At 31.7% G+C, this 23,856-nt stretch overlaps 1 protein-coding gene across 8 annotated transcripts in view; it reads left to right on the forward strand.

Annotated features, from left to right (window-relative positions):
* Positions 1-23,856, forward strand: part of Pfk (ATP-dependent 6-phosphofructokinase) — a 314,693-nt gene that overhangs the window by 68,719 nt on the left and 222,118 nt on the right. For 4 of the 8 annotated variants that reach the window (XM_072543581.1, XM_072543586.1, XM_072543587.1 and 1 more), the window contains exons 5-7: positions 3,989-4,261; positions 8,018-8,104; positions 9,903-10,011. In XM_072543581.1, coding sequence (XP_072399682.1) covers positions 3,989-4,261; positions 8,018-8,104; positions 9,903-10,011 — 469 coding nt within the window. Of the gene's footprint in view, positions 1-3,988; positions 4,262-8,017; positions 8,105-9,902; positions 10,012-10,494; positions 10,604-13,048; positions 13,158-23,856 lie in introns of all 8 variants that reach the window. The other 4 variants (XM_072543583.1, XM_072543588.1, XM_072543585.1 and 1 more) reach the window with 2 other exon arrangements.

Genomic DNA, 23,856 nt, shown 5'->3' on the forward strand with positions numbered 1-23,856 from the left:
GAAGAAATAACACGCATTATATTGATTTTTCTACCTCACAATGTATTCAGAGATTTGGGGGATTTGAATGTAAATAAAGACAAAAAAAACTTGAAAACTGGATACAAAACTTGTTATATTATCGATCATTTTTACATTCCCTTTTAAAAGACAAACGCAGATTTCCTGGTAATTTTTAATGCGTACTAACGAGATAAACAAAATAGGGGCGGGCTACAAAACTTTATACAGAATTTATATTATTATATAGATATTAAATATTATATATATAGACACAAATTTAAAAACGCTACAATATATATATATATATATATATATATATATATATATATATATATATATATGTGTGTGTGTGTGTGTGTGTGTGTGTGTGTGTGTGTGTGTGTGTGTGTGTGTTTTGGATGGGTTGGAGTCAATAAAAGGGGCTATTAGGTAACTATTTTTTATCTCGAGCTTTCAATTGTGTTTACAATCATTTTCAAGAGCTGCTAAAAAATACAAAATATCTTACAAAGTGGAAATAGAAAAAAAAAATTACATTAACTCACCAAATAAAATTAGTTTTGTTAATAAATTTACGTTGCTAAACATATTTCAAAAAACTATTCTAAAAATTTGCCTATCTAATAAATGTTTCTCTTTAATTTTGTAATATAATGTTGAAAAACTTTTTTTCAAAATTATATAAACTTTAACACAAAAACAATTGAATCTATAAATAAGTTAGAATAGCGACCAATTACAAATAAGCCTGAATGTCATGAATGACAATAAAAATTTTCATTTTTGACAATTATATTGCCAAAAACTAAAATTTTGTTTAAAAATTATTTTGCATTTAGTAATAAAAAAGAAGATTTATTCATCATTGATAGATGCCTGAAAAAATGTAACAAGTATATGGAAAATTAAATTAAAATCTGATATTTTACTGTTTTTATAAATAAACTATAGAGAAATAATATAATTATAAATTTTGCTTAGATTTTGAATTTCTGATCTTTTGTTTAAATTATTCTCACTTCTGGTAATACAAACCATTTCTAAAGAATGCCTTTTTTAATTTATATTTTATAATAAATAATAAATAAATCTATTACCTTCATTACACAAAATTGTTATCAATGTTATCAAAATCCATAATATGGTTCTTGTCGATTACATGCTCTGCTACAGCACAAGATGGTTTTTTAATTCTACACTCACTTTTGTGGGAAATAATGCGATTTGACAGATTTCTTCCGGTCTCACCAGCATACTCAGCTTCACACTGAGTACAACTGTACTATATTTGTGTTATCTAATTTGTCTATAGGATACCTACTTAGTTTTGGAATATAAAGATGAAATAGTTTTAATGTTCTTTGTTGCTATTTTTATATTGTCAATAACCTTTAGTGTTTGTATTAATTTAGGTGCTAATGATGGTATAAAAGGTAGTGAATGATAATAGACGTTCTGATTGTTGGATACAATGTTCTGAAATTTAGCAAAAAATAGTGTTAAGTTATTTATATTAACAATATTAGAAAAAAGCATCCTATTTAGCATATCTCGAGGATAAGAGTTCTCAATTAAAATATTTTTTAACAATTGAAGATCTTCTTGTAGATAATCTGGATGTGAACGAAATTAAAGATGGTCCAGAAAAGCATCCTCCGAAATAAAACTGTGGGTAACCTCTTTCCAAGTATGTTTTTTCTTTATTTTATTCGAATATTCGAGCGCATATTCCAAATTGCTGGCCGTGTGTGAATTTCGGTAATTAATTTATCGATGTCTATAGCTTCCATAATATATACAAAATTTGGCAAACACTCACAAAAGTAATCAAATAAAAACGTTGCAAAACAGTCACACGTCTGTGTTTATCCTTAATCCTGTTAATAGGTTCATTTTCATCTTGTTTGGATGATGTGAGTAGCTTATAAATCTATTACTACACATGGGTTTTCTGAACCATCTGTTTTCAACACATTGTCTGTAGTTCTTACAATTCTCATGTTAAGGAGTGGTAGAGAATTATCTACCTCTTCCTCAACTGTAAACTGTATATGTTTATTATGATTGTTGAAAATATTAAATGTTTCATGAATTTTGTATTTAGGAAGTGCTAAAACTAAATCATCTACTCTATGAATTTTGTGTTTAGGAAGTTATTAAATATATCTGTAAATTAAATAAGTTATTAAATATATAATAAATCTATTACTACACGTGGTTCAAAAAACCCATGTGTAGTAAGAGATTTATAAGCTAAGAAGGTCAGAGAATAGAACAAGTGATGGAGTTTAAATATCTAGGCCTCACATTATCTAGCTACGGAAAGCTAAGGTTTTAGGTCGGGAAGATCATGCACCGACGCTTTATTTATAATAGGCAAGTACAATAGAAATCATTAGAATACAACAAAGCTGCATATCTATGTTTCGTGAACCTTACAAAGACATTTCGCCGGGTCAAATTAAAAGACGCTATCCCCTTACTGTACACAAGAGAGATACCTCTAGGAATAATCAAAACGATCGAAAATATCTACCAAAACAACACAATAAAAGTAAAAGTAGAAGAAGAACTAACCGACCCTATTGAAGCTGGCAATGGGGTAAGACAAGAAGACTCATTGAGTCCTCTATTGTTCAACCTGATTATGGATGAAATAATAAAAAAAGTAAGAACTAAAAAAGGATACCAAATGGGAGATAAACAACTTAAAATAATTTGCTGTGCAGACGACGCAATACTACTCTCTCAAAGTGAAGATGATTTACAACGTATGCTGCACCAATTTAATATAACCGCCAGAAAATTTAACATGTTAATTTCTCCAAAAAAGACAAAATGCATGGTTACAACAGCAAATTTACTAAGATGTAAATTGGAGCTGCAAGGTCAGATAATAGAACAAGTGATTGAGTTTACATATCTAGGCATCACATTATCTAGCTACGGAAAGCTCGAAACCGAAGTGTAATATCAAGTAAATAAAGCAAACAGAGCCACAGGCTGCCTAAATAAGACAATATGGCAATAATGACATACGCGGCAGAAACAAGACCTGATACAGAGAGGACAAAAAGGATGTTAGAAACAGCAGAGATGAAATTGATGGTAAGACACTATGAGACAGAGCTAGAAGTACAGATATACGACGTAGAAGCAAGGTGGAGAACATCATGAACTGGGTAAGAAATAGAAGAGTAGAATGGAACGATCATATAAGCCGAATGACAACAAATAGAGTAGTAAAGACGGCAAGAGACGGTTCCCCAATAGGAAGACGATCAGTAGGAAGACCACGAAAACGATAGAACGACAATTACTGGAGTTACATTGAAAAACAGACAGAGTCATGTCTGTATAAAAAGAAGAAGAAGAAGTACGAACGATTTGAAGGCATGGTCATCTCACGTGGGGACGTGACATGAACTAGTCACCGAGATCGTGCTATTTGACCACAATAGGCTCTTTATTGTGGGGTTTTCTTAAATCACAGGATTATGTGAATAAGCTACAAACGAATCAGTCCTCAAAATCAATATTACCCATGTCACCGGTCAAATTCAGACTGATTTATTCGCCATAGTCATGGAAAATCGGATATTTCGGACGGGCTCCATCTAGTGACGATATAGCGGACATTTTGACGATGATATTCGACGATATATTCCATCGAGCGCCCTTTCAAACAATAAAGATATACGGTATACACAAAAGCTATTTTAGGTTGCAGTGTAGAAAGTTCTACGATATCCCTTTGAAATCTATAATCTTCTCAAAAGACAAAATATTGTAACGGACTGTGATTTGCAAAATTTGCAAAAAGTACTTACTAAACCGTAAAAAAGAAATAATTTTACTATAAAAGGAAGTTTTAACTGTATAGCAGTTATCATATTTTGTTTCGTAAAAGTAATATTACAGTTTTACACTTATTTTTAATGCAGCTACATTAACTTTACAGATCTAAAAATAATTTTCATTGTAGAGAGCGACCAGGTCGTTTGAAAGCTGCCAAAAATCTGGTAGATCGAGGCATCAACCATCTCGTTGTAATCGGAGGTGACGGTAGTTTAACTGGAGCCGATTTATTCCGTCAAGAATGGAGCAACTTATTGGACGAGCTACTTTCCAGCGGTCAGATCACTCCGGAACTTCGCGAAAAAAACAAAAACTTACAGATCGTCGGTTTAGTCGGATCTATAGATAATGATTTCTGTGGAACTGACATGACCATTGGTACTGATAGTGCTTTGCACAGGTAAGTTGCCTTGATTTTTATGTCTAGTTGGACGTTATTCTTAATTCCTCGTAACAGATTTTTTTTTTAAAGTAATATAGTATTTTATATTTATTTTTGAATTTTTAAAAATTTTGCATGCATTCAAACTTTGTCGCCTTATACGTAAAGTACCAGAGGTATGATAAATTAGAAACTCAGACAATAAATGAAGCTTAAGGTGTGTAATAACACTTTGTCATTGCCATCGCAAGTTTTTGAGTTCATCTCAGACGGTCGATATTTTTTTTTATTTATTTTTCCATTGCTACATACATTCGAACCTGTTCAGTACGCCTATGTATGTAATGGCTAATTAATAATAACATCATGATCGCCTCCTACATTTTCGTACACGACGTCATATATTTGTCGGTGGACTCTGTCCCAACTTTTGCAATATGTGTATTCGCTCCGTGCGTGATTGACGCGACACCTACCTCCTTCATCTGACAGTTTTGGACCTACCAATTTTCAGGTTAAACATATGACATGTGTTTGACATTGTTAAATACATGCGAAATTGACAATTATTAATAATTAACTTTTTAATTATATTTTTTCAGTTTAAGTACAAAATAAATGTAGTATTAAAAACTGGGTTTCTCAAAATTCATCATAATATATCTTTTCAACCATAAACGGAAAAGAAAGGGAAAAATCTAGTACTGGCAAATCAAGTTTTTCACGTGAAAGAGCATATATTTAAAAACAGTAATAGTAAAAGTTATGATATAAAAGCTAAAGCCATCAGGCACTCTGCAGTTATGAAGCCTTATAAAATATCATTTAAGGTAAATTATTTAAAGTTTTCCTATTTCAATTGCATAAAAATGAAGTTATATGATATTTATTTTTTCATATTAATAGCACGGATCCATCTTTTTCTTTTCTCTAATTTATATGTAATCTTTGGGAACCTATAAAAACTACACTTACTATTTTTGCTATTATTAGCACAATTAAATACGCAATATGTATTTGCACACATTTTTGATAAAATTTATGCGTAAAAAGGTAGGTCCCATTTTGTCACATTTCGCCGCTACGCACGCTGGCATCGTTTCAAAGTACCCCTACCATGGAAATGTATGTGCCATGATTTATGTAACATAAATCTTCGAAAATAAACAGTGGTCCATAAAATAATATTAAATAATAAACTAGTTGATGCCATTGTTTTACACTCAATCAATAAGGGACTCCACGCATATAGGGCAAATTAATATTTATTTTATACATTTAATAAATAAAATTATATTACAGTAAATGCTCCTTATTCGCGCGTCCTATATTCCCGTTTTTACCATTAGCGGATTGAAAAAATGGGATAAAAATTCCTATATTCACTGCCTAAGATTTCTTTATTCGCGGATCAAATCGGTACATCGCTACATATATATACCTAAATAAAAAGCATTCGGTATCCTTTGTAAACGGGTCAGCAAGTGGACGAATAAAAAAATCAAAGTGACCTTAATTGTTTGGTTCGGCGGTTCCTTTGAGGTAAGCCACTTTCGCCGCGGTAGGTGTTTTTTAGAATGTGAACAAACAGAATGTTTAGGTAAAATAAACTCAAACATAAAGTATTAAATTCTCCCACAATTGGACGTTCTGTCTTTTGGTAAGAGCCGCAGTGCGTGGTTTATTGTTTTACTAATCCATTCGTTACAAAAATTGTAATCAAGTAATACGTCTCTTCCGCTGATTTCCTAATTTATAATGTCGATTAAAAAAAATTAAAAACTAGTTTCAATGCGAAAAAAATCAATGTTACCGCTTAAAGTGAAGATAGAAATATTTGATCGTTTACGCCACGTCTATTCAATTTCAACGAAACAACTGTACGATCGATAAAAAATCCAAAGATAAAATAATGTCATCTGTATCTTCAACTTGACTGTCATAGAAAATTGTTCGTAATCAGACAATAGAAAAAATGGAAGTGTTGTTGTCATTATGGATCGAAGACCGCAACCAAAAAAGGGTGCCTCTGAGTGGTCCAATGGTCCGGAAGAAGGCAAAGCGTCTTTACACAATTTTAAAGAACCTGGTGGTATTGGTGGTGGTGAATGTACAGATAGAGGATTTCAAGCATCTGAAGCATATGCATAGCATTAAATTTTTTGGAAAAGCTGTATCTGTAGACGCTGCTGCAGCAGAAAGATATCCAAAAGAATTTGCGGACCTGGTAGCTGGTGGAGGAAATACACCTGAGCAAGTATTTAATGCAGACGGAACTGCTCTGTTTTGAAAGAGGATGCCAAAAAAAATATTCATTTCTAGAAGCGAAAAGTCCGCTCTTGGATTTAAGGCAGCAAAGGATAGAGTTACACTGTCGCTTTGTTCTAATGTATCTGGAGATTGTGCAATTAAACCGTTGATGCTTTTTAGATCTTTAAATCCTCGTACGTTAAAAAATCAAAACATGGCCGACCTGCCATTGTTTTCGCTTGCTAAAAAGAAAGCGTAGGCTACAAGTGCTATTTTTTGTGACTGGTTTCGAAATTGTTTTGTTTCTGAAGTTGAAACTTATTTGAAATCAATGAATTTAGACTTTAAAGCAGTTATATTTTTTGATAATGCACCAAGTCCTCCTCGAGAACTTAAAAAATGCATCCAAAATAAAAGTGACATTTTTACCTCCCAATACGACGACTTTGCTTCAACCTATGGACCAAGGAATAATCCAGGACTTTCAGCTCTATTACATTAGACGAACCTTCAAAATGATACTGAATATTATGGAATGTGATCCTGATATGAATGTTGTGGAATGCTGGAAAAACTTTGACATAGCAAAATGCATAGTAAACATAAAAGAATCATTGCAACAACTGAAGACATAAACATTGAAATCATGCTGGAAAAAACTGTTCTGAATGCTGGAAATGAGGAAGAATCTGTGCAATTTCAAATTTTAACTGCAGCCTTTAATTAAAACTTTGTTTTAATTAAAGCAGTTTTATTTTGTTATTAAACTACATGTGAATATTTTTTATCTGATTTTATTTAAAAAATTATTTAATATTTTTAATTCTTTAATTCTCTTGTTTTCTAGTGTTCTTTGTATTGTGCCACACATCATTTGATATTTATCTAGCGTATTTGTTATATATCTTCTTATTCGTAACTTATATCGCACCCTAAAAAGTTAAAATATGACACCTGTTCTGTGGGCACTTCGTTTATTATTATTTTGGAACGCACAGATTCTTTTCGTTATAGCCATAACTTTCGTCTTGTTTTCATTATAGTACTTAGATGAACATATTCAGGGACAAATTAAACAGGTTTTAGAAGCATTTACCCTTTAAAATTGAACTATGTACATTGTACTATTTTTGATCGTATGGTTAAAAAATAATCTATTTCTCTACCAATAGATTCCCATATTTATTACATGGTGTGAAGAAAGTAATATTAAATATTGTATAATAATTGTCTTTATTTTTTTTTTCTACTTTTTGTACTTATTTATTTTGGGAGGATTTCACGGTAGGTATTTTTTAAATATATATTTTTTCCGGACTTCTAAGCCATGGCCTCTAATTATTTCTTCTTGGCGTTTTGTCTGCATTTGCAGCAGACTAAAGACAATGTGGTTGGAGTCGTCTTTTAATTCAGTAGGTGGAAGACAGCTCCGAGTGTTTGATAATGCCTGTCGTAGTAGCAGAAATAATTCAGATTACGGCTCTGAAAAAAATGTATTATTTTTTATTGTAAAATATGTTTTAGGATCATTGAGGCCATTGATGCTATTGTTAGCACCGCTTATTCTCATCAACGTACATTTATTATGGAAGTCATGGGCAGACACTGTGGGTAAGAATTGCACTAGTCTATTATATATGTTTCCGTATTTTCTCATTTATGTCTTTATACTTTGTTGTCTACTGATTTTAAAAACATATATATATATATATATATATATATATATATATATATATAAATGTGTAGAATATGTGTGAAGGACGTATCAGATGATTTGTAATTATATTTTGCTCAAAGTTCCTAATATGTACTAGTCTCATGTGAGAACACAATTACTCTAACTCTCAAAAACATAAAGTATGTGAGAGATATTACGAAATTACATTTACCATTACATGTGAATATAGCACCAGGTTTGACCTATCAAACTCGAATATATACCAGAGTGGCCTTAGACAACAGAAGTCCTAATAGATATCCAAATACTAAGAATCATTTCCTAGATCAACTTACGGCATCAGTAATTTCAGGAAGAGTATAAACATGAAAAGTAAGATTAAAAACAAAGACTCATTATGAAGGAACTTACTGAATTAGTATAACAGAAACTAGGATTGTTAAAAAAAAAAAATAATGTTTTAATAATCATAAGCTTTGTTCATATAATTAGAAATTATAGAGAAAAGAACAATAAATTTAGAGTTCCAAGAATCTCAAACTTAAATTAATGTGAAAGTAATTAAAAATACTAAAGATGACTAGGAAGGAAAAGCATATCGTGACTAAGAAACATCCGAAAATAGGCAGGGTTAAATTTTGAACAGCTAATAAGAACAGAAAAAGACAGAAAAGTTTGCAATTGTTGTAGTCAACCTCCATTGAGGAGAAGGCACTTTAAGAAGAAGAAGAAGGTGATTAATAAATGTATCATTATTTATTTCCTAGTATATCATAATCCATGTTTGTATTAATTGTAAATGTGTCATAGGCCAAGAAGATGAAAGCAAAATTGTTTTCAAATCATGTTATGATATGACAAGTATAAAAAATCGGGTAATTAAATGATATTTTAAGTCAATATTGTTAGAGAGGCAAATATTTTGCAAATTTCGTCGTAGTTATTACCTACAATAGAACTCCGAAGTTTCCCATGATATTTATATAATATATATAAATATGTATACTACAGACAACAACCTTTAGTTAATAATAGAAGTGTCTAGGACAAGATGGTATGTACACATATTTAGAAGACAAACTTGCTAGTACAATTCTAGAAGAAAGATGAGTAGTAAAACCTTGTATTCATAATAATAATAATCAACTAATAGTAACAGTTATGATTAAAGTTAAAGTGATAATGTTAACTTGAGACCTGTTTAATTTCCAAAAGTGGCTTAATATCTAACGCACCTACAGTAGCTTATGTATTCTTAGCAAAAGAATTATAGAACCAAGCTTTTGTATGCATTGGTTATTTATTTGCCATTTAAGAGAGGATACATCTAGAATTACACTATGCTGAAAAATGCCAAATCCAGCACTCTAAGCAAATACTTATATCCATTAACTGCCAACGGAGGATAGGAAACGGATAAATATGATATGGATATTCCATTTGGGTAAATAGAATATTCCAAATCTACTTTGGAAGTTGGTTACAATCAACAAAAAGAAAAGAAGAATAATATTTATAATATGCAAAGGGAGAATTATAAATATTGAGTTTATAAATATTACTTTTTCAAATATTATAGAAATATACATGACCGAATAACACTAATAAATAAAAATTTAATTTGTAATTTATTAATAAACAGGTTATAAAATAATGTGGTCTAACAGTAAAGTTTGATTTTTTTACTACAAATATAGTATTCTTCAAATATTTTGCATGCAAATATTACAGATACTTGGCTATTGTTGCGGCTTTGACCACTGAAGCTGACTACGTTTTTATTCCCGAATCTCCACCTCCGGGCGATTGGAAGAAACGGCTCTGTGATAAACTAGAGCAGGTACTTCGGAAATAAGTGTATTGTGAACGTAAATTAACATGTTTTTGGCATTTTATGTTAGTTGCTTGAACTGTCGAATGCGCATTGAGAACAGCCGTAAGCTTTTTTAACAGCAATATATTTTTTATTTTTGTTGTTAATACCTTATCAAGACAAGCAGAAGGTTGCAAAAAGTAAAATAACTAATTTTTAACTACATCAACTATTCATGCATATTCAGTGTTTTATTTAATTTTGCATACAATATTTAGGTCTGCGACCCTAGGTACATATTATAGACACACTCATAAGAACTTATAAACAGATATCTTATTTTTTTTGTAAATTTATGGCCACTAGCACATATAATTTTATAAGGCATTAAATATAGATTTTTAATAATGTCTTAGTGGACAACAGAGTTGTATAATATAAAAACATTTTAATATTTTATTTTATATATATTTTATACAAAAATATACTATTTTTTATAAATTTTTCCAGTTATTTAGCTTTAGTAGCAGCTATTACGGGAGAGGCAGATTTTGTATTTATACCTGAATGGCCAGCTGACCCCGAATGGCCTAATATGCTATGCAAAAAAATCGTACAGGTATTTTGAATAAAAAATTAAAGTATATGCTTATTTTGGGAGTTTTGTATAGATGGTGACACTGGAAGTGTGGAAAGATAATTTCATGCAATTTTATGACAGTGTTTTTGTATTGCTTGCAAAACAGCAGTTTAAAACTTAAGTTTGGTTTAGATGTTTATATGTCTTTAGATTCTTTTATGAAATTATAGTTATTATGAGATAAGCTAAAAAATTTTTGTGTGGAAAGTCAATATTTTCTTCTTATTACTTTCATCTTGATAACTTGTTCACCATTCTCGGCCTGACATTAAAAATTACAAATATGTTAGATAAATGCACTTCTACAATTCTATTCTAAGTGGATTGGTATCTTTTCTTGAATGAAAATATTATCTAAATACGAACTATAATATTGATCGATTGATTAAGATTTTGTAATATTATTAATTTTCTAATCTAGTACGACAAAGTTTTGATTGTAGTGTGATTATACAGTCAAAATGCCAAAATAAGTCAATAGTTGTTTGCAACGAGAGGTTGCGAACAAATAATCAAGCGTGAATAAAAATGTGCACATTGGTTTATTCAAAGAGTTACCAAAAGGTCACACTAATGAATTATAATATAGTGAAATCGAATGGCTATTGGACAAATATCTACAGGAGGTGCACTAAACATATGTATTAAAAATAGTTGAAGACAGAGTTGTTTGTATATTTTCAGTGTTATAGTTTGCATAAAATTATTTTTCTATATTTAAAAGTTGTAACAAATTGGTATTTTAAAAGAACGATTGGGTAAAACCATTTAAAACCCCCTAAGCCTAAAAACCTAAGCCCCGAAAATAGCATTCTACCCTTTGATTAGCTCTAATTGCACTGCTTATATTGTAGGACAGGGGTATTATAATTTTTAATACTTTTATTAAATTTTTATTGCTAAACACAAATCCCATGTGCTATAATAGAGACACATTATAATAACATTGTAGAAAAAAACATGTAAATCGTATAGGTACAATTCTTAATATTTAATATTAATATATATATATATATATATATATATATATATATATATATATATATATATATATATATATATAGGGTGATCAATTTTTTTTTTGTTTTAAACGTCCTGTGTCCTGTATTTTATTTTAAATTTAAAATCTGCTTCAGTTCCTCGTTATAAAGCTATTTTGTGATATATAGTATTTAATAACTTACAACCAAATTTTAATGAAAATCCTAACAAGTTCAACGCTCTCTATAATTGGAAAATAGTATAAAAGCAACGACTTGTTGTAGCCATAGTTTATAAATGATTGTCAAAATTCATAAAAATGATTGATTTTCATAATACACAAGTATAGGTTAAGTCAACACACAAATTCATGATGTGCTTTGTATTTTTAAATGCATCACCATCATAAACTTAAAGTCAATGTTTTTTAACGTAGTTTAATTTGTCCCAAGTATTTCCCATAGTCCCATACTTAATAGTTTTGAAAATATGTTAAATTCTAGTGTAAAAAGGGGTATTTCATGAATCCAATTTATTATTTTTATTTATTTTACTATTTACCCATATCTTACCAGCAACACACCAGAAAAATGACATCAAGGAATTATTATTGTAGAATCTGTGTTCGAAATGAGCTCCCATGACGTCAACACGGGCTTGAAGATAGTTTTCAAATTATCTACTTACTTTTGCAAGCATTTTAGGCGTAACAATATGAAATGTGTTTATAATTCTGACCTTCATGTGATCAAGATACCACCCCAAACGTTTAAGGACCATCTGTCACAAAGGACTATCACAAAAGTTGATCATCATGTATATAAATCTATAAATTAATTTATTAATTAAATATATAAATTTTAATTAATTTTGATTTCTAAACACATATTAGAGACACATTTTAGTAGCATTGTATCAAAGACTTATAAACGGTATAGTTACAATGCTTAATGTTCAACATTATTACAAGTGCCAGAACATTTAAAATTATATGTGTTAAACCTATAAAACCCCGTATGTTCATTTAATTTCTTAATTTTCTATGAATCGTATTATATCAGTACCAGTTTTCTACCACTTTCCGTTAGCCAAACTAATAACATTCAGTCTACGAGATTTACCAGCACGTCCCACTGTTCCAGTTTTTAAATTTTATGTCGCTTGTAGGTATGTTTACTTAGGTTAGTACCTGCTATTTAACAACAACTACTGAACTGAAGAATTGCTCACAGTTATTTTGAAGTGAATGAGATTAGTATAATTGTCAGAGTAGTTATGACAATATTCTGTATGGTACAACTGGTATTAAAATTTGGATAGAACTATTTCTAATCAAAGTATTTTATTTTTAGTATATATCACTGCATGTTTTAATTTTCACCACTGTAAACAGTAGTAGATGCTTGCCGCAACTTTTTAAATTAACTTATTTCAAACTTACAGTTACTTAGGTATAGTTACTGGTATGACATGCGAAGCTGACTATGTATTTATACCGGAAGACCCAGTTACCGAAGATTGGCCAGAAGAACTGTGTATGAGACTTAAACAGGTATATTAAATTTAAAAAACGGCAACAGTTAATTTCTTTGTTACTTTATCGGTTTCAGTTTTCTTTGTTTACATCAATATAATAAACTTTGCCTTTAAACAAAGATCTGAGTACTTCAATTATCGTAACTAAATCATTTCATTATATTCGGCAAGAAGCTATATTGATTGTTAGTCTAAAATGAGACTTATTTGTTTACATCAATATAATAAACTTTGCCTTTAAACAAAGATCTGAGTACTTCAATTATCGTAATTAAATCATTTCATTATATTCGGCAAGAAGCTATATTGATTGTTAGTCTAAAATGAGACTTATCTACTATAACATAAACCAGAAATATAGAGACACTGAACTATAGATGGTAGGATTGATCTCAACAAATAATTGACAATACAATGTTTAAGATAGAAGGACTTAGCTGCATAGTTGGAAGAAAAGATAAAATGTAAGTACTAACCATCTCATTTTAGTATAAATCTAATCATATACTTTACCAGATCCGAATTGATCAATATTAAAGTACTAATGTAAACAACAGAAATGTAAACACATAGAAGAATGAATAATTTACGTCAAGTCAGACTAAAAATTACTATTTGAAGTAATAGATAGAATGTACATGGTAATATACTGGACAAGGGGCTCTGAAGGGTACATCAGCAGCAGCTATGGAGATCCTATTAGACCTCACTCCTTTATACTTAATTATAAGGGGCAAGGCAAGAATGGGATATTATAGAGTGTGAGAAAACCTGAGAAACATAATGATTAGATCAGGGCATAGCAGCATCATAAATGAAATTACGGGATACCGTATGTATGGATGATAACTTTTGACCAGACGGTACCCAGATGTACGATTAAAGGATATTTACAGGTGGACAACTGGTCACTAGAGGGATAGGGAACAGGAAACATAACCAAGGTATAGTGCAACGGTCTTATATACTTCAGTTGCATGCTAAATCAAAAATGCATATAGATTTTGTCTGAAATGAAAAAAAAAAATGAAATATTAGGACATTTTTTTTATTTGCCTAATTTTTTTGTTATATCATTAAATATTCCATAAAATCACTAATGGAAATCTACTATTTATCATTTTTTACGAATATAGTTGGGTAGGAACTGAACACTAAATTCTTCAAAGAACTACGTAAATCGTAAAAAAAGTATATTTCACATTAGTACAACTTTGCTTATTGCATGTGCACATATAGTAGTTTAACGTGACAAAAAACCGCCATGTTACAGTTTCTCTTCTTTTTATTTTGCTAAAATTTTTAAAAGCCCTAGTAGGGTCACTCTGCGAATATTTTTCACAATATCAGTTTATGACTGCCTTTTAAATTTTCTGTATTAATATAAAATCCCGTTAATATTTTAGACTATCCTAGATAATCTCTAAAATAAGCCGTAAAAAGAGTACCGCTTCTTGCCACCTAGAGACCATTAAATATTTATTTTGAATATTCTAAATAATCCCTTTTAAAGATACCCCTTTACTGCAACAAAAAGCTTCTTTATCAAGGACAAAAACCAAAAACCGTACTTTATGTAGATAATTTTTGTGAATATAAATTAGCTCAAATTCTCAAATCTTATCATTTTCCTCTTGTGCAATAATATGTAAAACATCATTTATACTTATTACGCGGCCATCCTTTGGGGATGCTAAATCAGGAAAGTTTTCTAGAGTATTTAAATATCAAACCTATTATTGGTGTTCATTTTTGAATAAGCTGGATTATTAATTGATGATTCGGCATCCTTAAAACTCTTATTTTCGAAAGCCATTACCCTTCTATGTCATGTTGTTTCTTGTACATTGGACAATCTCTTGATATTGACAGATGATCAGAAGATTTACAGTTAATGCATATTTGCAACTCAAAATTACATTCAGTGGAAGAATGATCATTTGAGTGATAAATTTGTATTCTTTTCGTAATTCTTGTTCTTATAGTATTGGGTTTTGCATTACTATACAGAGTATTTAACAAGTTATGACCATTTTTATTTCAAAATCCCTATGAAATCAACACCATGTATATAAAGAAGTAATGCATGAACAATTTTATATAATAAAGTAAACAATATATTGTAGTTTTTAAATTAAGTTAATTGAAGTCATTGACAAATATTTGTATACAGAGTGAACTACAAAACAAAATTACGATTTTCTCAATTTTTTTAAATGGATCACTCTATATTTTATTTTTGATACTCTATATTTTATTTTGAATGGTGGCAATAATAAACGTCTGTTTGTTGCGTTTGAACAGAAAGTTGAAGCACAAATGAGACATTTAAAACAAGCGGTTGATACAGGTACCGTTCATTTTGGGAAGTGTATAGTTTTCCGCTAAATCGGCATTATTGGAATTATTTATGACAAAGGAAACCGCTAAGCCGATAACAATTCTCAGAAACATGCATTAGTTTGTATTTGTGTTATTGTTTACGATAAAGCTCGTTAAAAATGAAATAACGGTGATTTTCAAGGTGGCCCGGATTTTATGATCGCGAGTGTACATTCAATTTTTGTAAGTAGAAATAAGTATTGAGTGATAATATAACAAAATTATTTTTATTCAATAAGTTAAGACCCGTTTACACGGGTAGAGTAATGATGCAAGTACTTGGTAGAGTAGAGTAACTCTACCCGTAAAAACGCTCAGCGCAGTAGAGTATTAAGTATAGTGCATAGTAGGTGGTAGAGTAGAGTGACTAGCAACATGTGGCAAAGTAACTCTACTCTACTACCACCACCACCGAGAAAATGTCCACTCGCCTGCGCACTCTACCCATGGAACTCGGTTAATTCTGGAAAAATAGAGTAAGTAGGAAAGTGCATAAGGAATTTAGATAGTGTACACTGCATAACTAAACACTGCCAGAATTGGGAGGTGCCTTAATTAAAACGTGTTTGCCGTCTATAGTCCCACAGCAATTTGGAAAGTTCCAATGCTCCTTAAAACCCTCAGCCACAGTGTTCCATTCGTCTCTGGAAGGTACACTTCCCGTCATATAAAACTGGTACTTTTTTTCCCAATGTATACCTGTGTTCAGACTGGACACAATAATGGTTCGTGAATCAATTCGTTGTTGCCATCACAGATAACGGAATTTCAGTAAATTTAAATAAAACGTAAAACGTAAAAAATAACGTTTACAAATGTATAAAGTTTTTAGATAGGTATTATTTTTATTATTAACAACAAAAAACCGTATCTAATACATTTAATAACCACAGAGAGGGTTGAGTAAATGTCCAAAATGTTGAACGATATTTAAACTTAGGGTATTGGCACAGGGAACATTGGAATGCATCTACTGTAATTTTATACTTCAATTACTTACAGAACACAAACTGTTGACTGTATGTTATGTCAATAAGTTTAGTAACAGGCAAACTACCTAAATTCATTTATTATTTATTACATAAACGATAAATGTGAAAAACATTATACTTTATCCTACGTAGATTATAAACTATAAAATATCCGGGGCGAAAAGTGCTTTTCAAAACGTGACAGTATTACATTCTTCTTCATGTGCCTTGTCCGTTCCGAACGTTGGCAATCAACATGGCTATTCTGACTTTGTTTACGGCAGATCTGAATAGTTCAGCAGATGATAATCCGAACCATTGCCGCAAGTTTTGGAGCCACGAGTGTCTTCTCCTCCCTGGACCCCTTCTGCTGTCTATTTTCCCTTGAACGATCAGTTGTATTACATTACAATTCAATATCTCACTGTAATGTTCCTTATGGAGGTTGAATCTACACTTTTTTACATTATTATGTATAAAATGTAAACAAAAAACATTTACCTACCCATTGAGATGCATATTTTTTTCAAAATTAAATGATTTACGGTGTATAAATGATAATGAGAATAAAATTAAGCGGAGTAAGATATCATCATCTGTCTTAAAAGATCCTCTTATAACTGAAAAATGTTGGTTTAGTATCTACAGATGTTATCAGTGCGTGAAAACTTCCCGAACATATCCTAACGATTAAACATAAAAAATATTGCTTGCCATCAGATTTGACAAGTTTGTCAAAGTGATTTTTTAAAGATACCACGTCAGTTAAGTCAGTTTGATAAAATGAGAATAATTTCAAAAATAGAAGATGGTTGGTCTATTCGACAACTGGCTCAAGAGTTAAATAGAAGCAAAACCACAATCCACAACATTAAAAAAAATGGGAAAACGAGCAGACTTTGGATAGAAGGAGAGGGAGTGGGCGACCAGTTATTACTACAGGGCTGAGGCCCTGTGAAGTCACCTGAGGCCCCGTGTGTATTCCTTCTTTTAAGCCACTCTCTCATCCACTCCTTTCTTTGTTTGTTTACCTCATCATTGATAGCTTCAGCAACTTCAGTTACAAATGCATTTGCAACTGTAGCTAAACAATTTTGAATCAATTTTCTTTTTCTTGAATTCATTTTGCACTAAACAAACACCCACTCCACACTATACTAGCATCAGTACTATACTTCTAACTCTCCTCGTGTAAACGGTATCAAGCCATTTTTGGTAGAGTAGCGAGTAGAGTCGACTCTACTCGCTACTCTACCCGTGTAAACAAGTCTTTACTAACAAACAATATAAACCATAACAATTGGCAATGAATGTAACAAAAAATGTGATATTAAGGAAATAAGTCTAAAGTAAAAGTTCAAAATCTCCACCTTCAGCGTCTATAGTTAAAGTGAAAGTGTGTAACCGATAATACCGTCAAAAATATCTGGAAAATATTTTTCAAAACTTAAACCTTAAGTTAATAAAGACCATCAATCAAACGTTATTTATAAAATAAATTGTAAAGACTGCAATTCAACATATATTGGACAAACACACCAATACCTACATAGAAAAATTGTTGCACACAAACATAGTGTACAAACCAAGGCATTCAACAAACAACCCTAGCCAAACATTCTCTAGAAAATAGCCATTCTTTTGATTATGAAAATGTACAGATTTTGGAAAAAGTACAAAATTACAACAAAAGATGCATATTGGAGATGATTCACATAAAAAAGATCCAAATTCCATCAATAATAAGACTCACTGGTCAAAGGTCTTTCCAATATGTATCATAATTTAATAAATTGAGTTGTTTTTTTACATGCACTATGGCAGATATTTAAGATACGACTCTGAACCACTCCTATTTTAAGATATCTGCCAGATGTCATCTGTAAATGTCAGATACCAATTTTTAATCCATGTTTAAAGTTTAACAAAGTACTTATTGAAAATGGCAAATTTGCCGAATCGTTTAAACAAAATTTAAATAGTTTTATTTACATCAGACCTACAAACCCAGGAAATAGAAAGTTTTTTTTTTAAATATTCACGGTCAGGAAATAACAAACTATATATATATATATATATATATATATATATATATATATATATATATATATATATATATATATATATATATATATATACAAGAATTACTGGATATTAGTGACTGTCGATATAAACAAACAACACAGTTTATTAAGTCAGAAAATTGGCCGGGATGTTAATGAAACACTCTTATAACTTTTTGTCTATCTTTCGGAATGGTTTTATTCCTTTTTCAAGACACTGTAATAAGAAAAAAATGTAAATATTTATAAAATATGACAAATCTTCAGTGCAACTTACTATTCTTCGTTCACAAATTGTTGAGAGCACGAAATGTGCCTCAAACTCATAAAACGGTCGTAAATCATAGGCGTTCCTAAGGTGTTTATTCATTAAATAATAATATAATAATATAATGTTTTAATACTGTTATATATAATATTGATAATATTTTAATACTAATATATTTAGCAAAAAAACAATTAAAACTTTCACGACTAATGTTGGTTATTATATTATATTAATAAAAATAAGAATTTAACCATTAACAATTTTGTAAATAAGAATACCTTATCTTTTTGGATATTTCAATACTAATCTTCGCGTTTAATCACTTTACTAGAAAACCTGGAATTCATATCCGAAGGTACTATTCGTTGCAAGATAATTAGGATGGAATTCCCCAGATTTTTAATAATATAATTATATTCGAAACTGAACTTGAAAGGGTGAAGTTATTACGAATGAAAACAATTTTTTTGTTTAGTACGTTTTTATATATATATGCAGTGTGTGAGTGATTTTTTATTCCATATACCTACGAACATATACGTACCTTTCGCTCGTGCTCGTTTTGTTGGATTGTTTGTGATGGCTTCATTATCAAGTTTTAAACCGGTACTGTTGCGTACAGTAAGTAAGTCTGTCTATTCACCAAGAGAGAAGACTAATGTCCTGAGTGTTCACGATGCTCTGGTTTCTCAGAATACCACAAACATGTTCGCAACATAGTCGAAAGTTGTGCCAACATGACTGGCGTAGGAGAGTCAACTATATATAGGTTCCTATCAGAAAGAAAAAAACACGGTATAGCTAACCTAAACACAAACGAACACTTAAAGAGAGGGAAAAAGCCTATTGAAATTGATGAATTTGCCAAAAATGGTATTCGAAGGAAAATTCATGGATTTTTTTTCAAAAAAGAAATACCAAACCTAAACAAAATTTTACAAGAAGTTAGAGACGACCCGGATTTGCCTCATATCGGACGAACTAAATTGTGGCAAGTTTTAAAAGAATTAAATTTCCGGTGGGAGAAATCAGATCGAAAATCACTTTTGATTGACCGGGAGGAGATAATATGTTGAAGAAGAAATTATCTAAGATCCATACGAAAATTCCGGGCTGAAGGAAGGCCCATCTTCTACCAGGATGAAACGTGGGTAAACTCAGGTCATACTCTAAAAAAAAATTTGGTCAGATAAAAATATATTAAACTCCAGGCAAGCCTTTATGGAAGGTTGGTCTACTGGTATCTCCCCACCTTCTGGTAAAGGCAGTAGATTAATAATTTCTCACATTGGCAGTGAAAAAGGATTTGTTAAGCATGGTTTGTTGGAATTTCAGTCCAAAACACAAAAAACTATCACGAGGAGATGACAGCTGATGTTTTCGAAGAGTATTTTGAGCAGATGATTGAACACATACCACCAAATTCAATTATAGTATTAGATAATGCACCTTATCATTCACAACTAGTAGAAAGACTTCCAACGACTGCGTGGAAGAAACAGGATATTCTTGATTGGCTGCGGAATAAGTATCTGCCTTACGAAGATGGAATGGTAAAAGCAGAACTTTTAAAAATTGCCCGGCAACACAAATCAAAGTTCAAGAAATACGTAGTTGACAAAATGGCGGAAAGGGGAAACATCACAGTCTTTAGACTTCCACCCTACCACTGCGAAATAAATCCAATTGATTGTAAAAGATAGTAAAAGAAAAAATCCAGTGGCTAGAAAAAATACGTCATATAAAATATAAGCTGTACGTGAATTGTTATACGAGTCTTTATAACATATTGCAAAACAAAACTGAAAAGATGCAGTAAGACATGTAATAGAAGAAGAACAAAAAATGTGGGATCTTGATTACATAATTGATGCGACCGTAGAGACACAACCGCTAATTATTAACCCTCAAGACGACTCGGATTATGAAGTTGATCCTATTTATTTTGAATTTGAATAGTTTTCTAATCGTAATTATAAAAGGTAAGTAATAGTAGTTGTAATCATAGGGTATTAAAGGGGAAAGGCGCAAAAATGTCGCCTTTCAAAATGTTCAATGTGTTTTCAATGTATCCATTTTTTTTTCAAATCCTGACAAAACTAAAAAGCATTTTTGAAAAATTTAAAGGCAGAATGAAATATTTATTAGAATAAATAAAAACTTTCTTTTGCATGCAAAATTTTCAATTAAAAATTATACTATATTTTCTCTTTTATTTTCACCCCTGTTACATAACGTATTAAAATAAACATTGTAGAAGTTTTCAGGGACTTTCTGCCCTAAGTAATAATGGATTTGCTTGATATGCACTTCGCTTGTGCCGCTGGTTAATAATCAAACTCCGTGCGAAAACAAACCCCTGTTACATAACGTATTAAAATAAACATTGTAGAAGTTTTCAGGGACTTTCTGCCCTAAGTAATAATGGATTTGCTTGATATGCACTTCGCTTGTGCCGCTGGTTAATAATCAAACTCCGTGCGAAAACAAAACTGACGTTATTTTGAATTACACAATACAATATATAAACGCTTATTAAGTATTATGTCCGCTCGCTCTGAATGCTGTATCACCGATCGCGTCTCGTATTTGAGTGCTGTCTGTCGTCTTTGGGGTGCCTTAAGGGACTCGCCTTATCTTCACATATGGCCTAATATATCTTCCTACGCTACTATGTTGCTGGGTTGTAAAAATGTATAAAATAAACTTGAATTGGATGGAGGCGTGAACATGGCCCCCGCCTTGGCAAACACTGCCAACAAAATCGTCTGCTAATGCTAAATGTTCAAATGTTCAAACTACACTTAGTCCGAAACGGGTAGCGGACACACCTTGGAAAAAGAACGAGTTATGATACCATTGTCTGTCTTTATCCTAAAAACTCTGGCTACACCATCACTGCCGCGTAAAAGTTCGATCACGCGACCTAACTTCCACCTTAATGGAGGTAAATTGTCCTCTTTTATGAGCACTAACGTGTGTTCCGCAACTTCACCGTTAGTAGTAGTCCATTTCGTGCGTTTTTGTAGTTTGGAGATGTATTCTTTGTTCCATCGTTCCCATATATGCTGAGAAAGCTGCTGAATATGCTGGAATTTTGAGAGCCGATTAACTGGAACATGACGCAAATCTGGATCTGGATTGGTAATAAGTGGTCTTCCGATGAGAAAATGTGCAGGAGTTAATGGGGAGAGATCATTTGGATCACAGGATAAAGGATGAATCTGTCGGGAATTTATTATAGCTTCAATCTGCACAAGCAACGAATAAAATTCCTCGAACGTTAAGTGCGCGTTTCCCAAAACCCTATGCAAATGATGCTTAACTGTTCTTACTCCGCTTTCCCACAGTCCGCCAAAATGTGGAGAATAGGGAGGTATGAAGGACCACGAAATATTATTCTTTAGCAAGGATTCTCTTATCGCGGGAGTGTGCTGCTCTAAAAATTTTCTTAACGATTTTAACTCCGAATTAGCTGCTATAAAATTGGTTCCATTGTCGGAAACCATCTTTTGAGGCTTGCCTCTTCGCGCAATAAATCTTTTAAAGGCCAACAGAAATGATTCCTTAGACAGTTCTGTAACTAACTCTAAATGTATGGCCTTCGTACAAAAACAAATAAAAAGACACATGTAACTCTTTATTAGTTTACAACCTCGACCCTTTCTATCGCGAATTAAGAAAGGGCCCGCATAATCTACACCTGTTACAATAAACGGTGGGCCACCTGCAAGACGCTGGGCAGGTAGGTCACCCATTATTGGCTGAATGGATTTAGATTTTAACCTAAAACATTTTACACATTTGTGTACGGTACGTCGCGCTAAATTTCTTCCTGATAACGGCCAGAAAGTTTCTCTTATAGTTGCAAGTAAAAGCTGAGGACCAGCATGCATAAGATCCTTGTGAAAATGATTAAATATTAACGATGTAACTATATGATCTGCCGCTAAAATGATGGGATGTTTTTTGTCATACGTAAACTCGGAATGCTTTAAACGCCCGCCTACTCTCATGATGCCCTGATCATCAAGAAATGGAGATAAATCATTTTGTAAGGTTAGTCCGGCCATTTGAATACTATTTAATGAAATGCCGTTTGTAGTTGGCGCACTACAATCGAACACAACGCGCAAACGTGTCGTCAAAGAATTTTCTTTTAATACTGGATGATGTGGCATAAAATAAAATGTAGTATTTACCCTAAAGTCTGTTGCCGCTTCCGTAATTCTGCATAAACCTTTCATATGTCCTAACTCTTTATATTCCTGGATGAATTCGCTATAAAGAGTTTTAAGATTGGCATCTTTATTCAACTTACGCTCGAGATTTAAAAATCTATTTTTTGCTTGACAAAATGAATCACCGAGTGAACTTATCGATTCCTTGAATGGCAATGATACTATGAATTTGCCTGTCGCGTCGCGTTTCACCGTATCTTCGAAATGTTTTTCGCATGCAATTTCTTCGCCCGAGAGTGCAGGTTTTCCATTGAAAACCTCTTCAAGTTCCCAGAACTTACTTAGCTGTTCTGTAACTTCGATTGTGTTTGTGAAATTACACTTAGTTATTCGCTTTTCTGATGCTTTGTTTTGGCTGATATACGGCCCTGCTATGATCCAGCCAAACATTGTTTCTTGCATGAATGGTTTATTTTTACCTAAACTAATTCTGTTTGCGCCCAGTATTTGCCAAAATAGATCACTTCCTATCAACAATTCGACCTTTTGTGGTTTATGAAAATAATTATCCGCTAATTTTAAATGTTTAGGTATCTGCAAATCGCTAATGTTTATTTCAGATGCCGGCACGCACCCCGTAATTTCTGGTATTACGAAACAATTTAAAGTTTTATGAAAAGTTATATCGCTACGCGACTGTATATTTATTTCGCATTTGAATCGAACGGGAGATGCAGTATTATTTATGCCCATGACTGATATGTTCGCGCTTGTCGTTTTTAATCTAAGTTTATCGCATAAATTTTCGGTTATGAATGAGTTTTGTGAACCGCAATCTAACAAAGCTCGC

The sequence above is a fragment of the Diabrotica undecimpunctata genome, chromosome 9 (genome assembly GCF_040954645.1).
Source record: "Diabrotica undecimpunctata isolate CICGRU chromosome 9, icDiaUnde3, whole genome shotgun sequence".
In the NCBI taxonomy this organism is placed as follows: domain Eukaryota; kingdom Metazoa; phylum Arthropoda; class Insecta; order Coleoptera; family Chrysomelidae; genus Diabrotica; species Diabrotica undecimpunctata.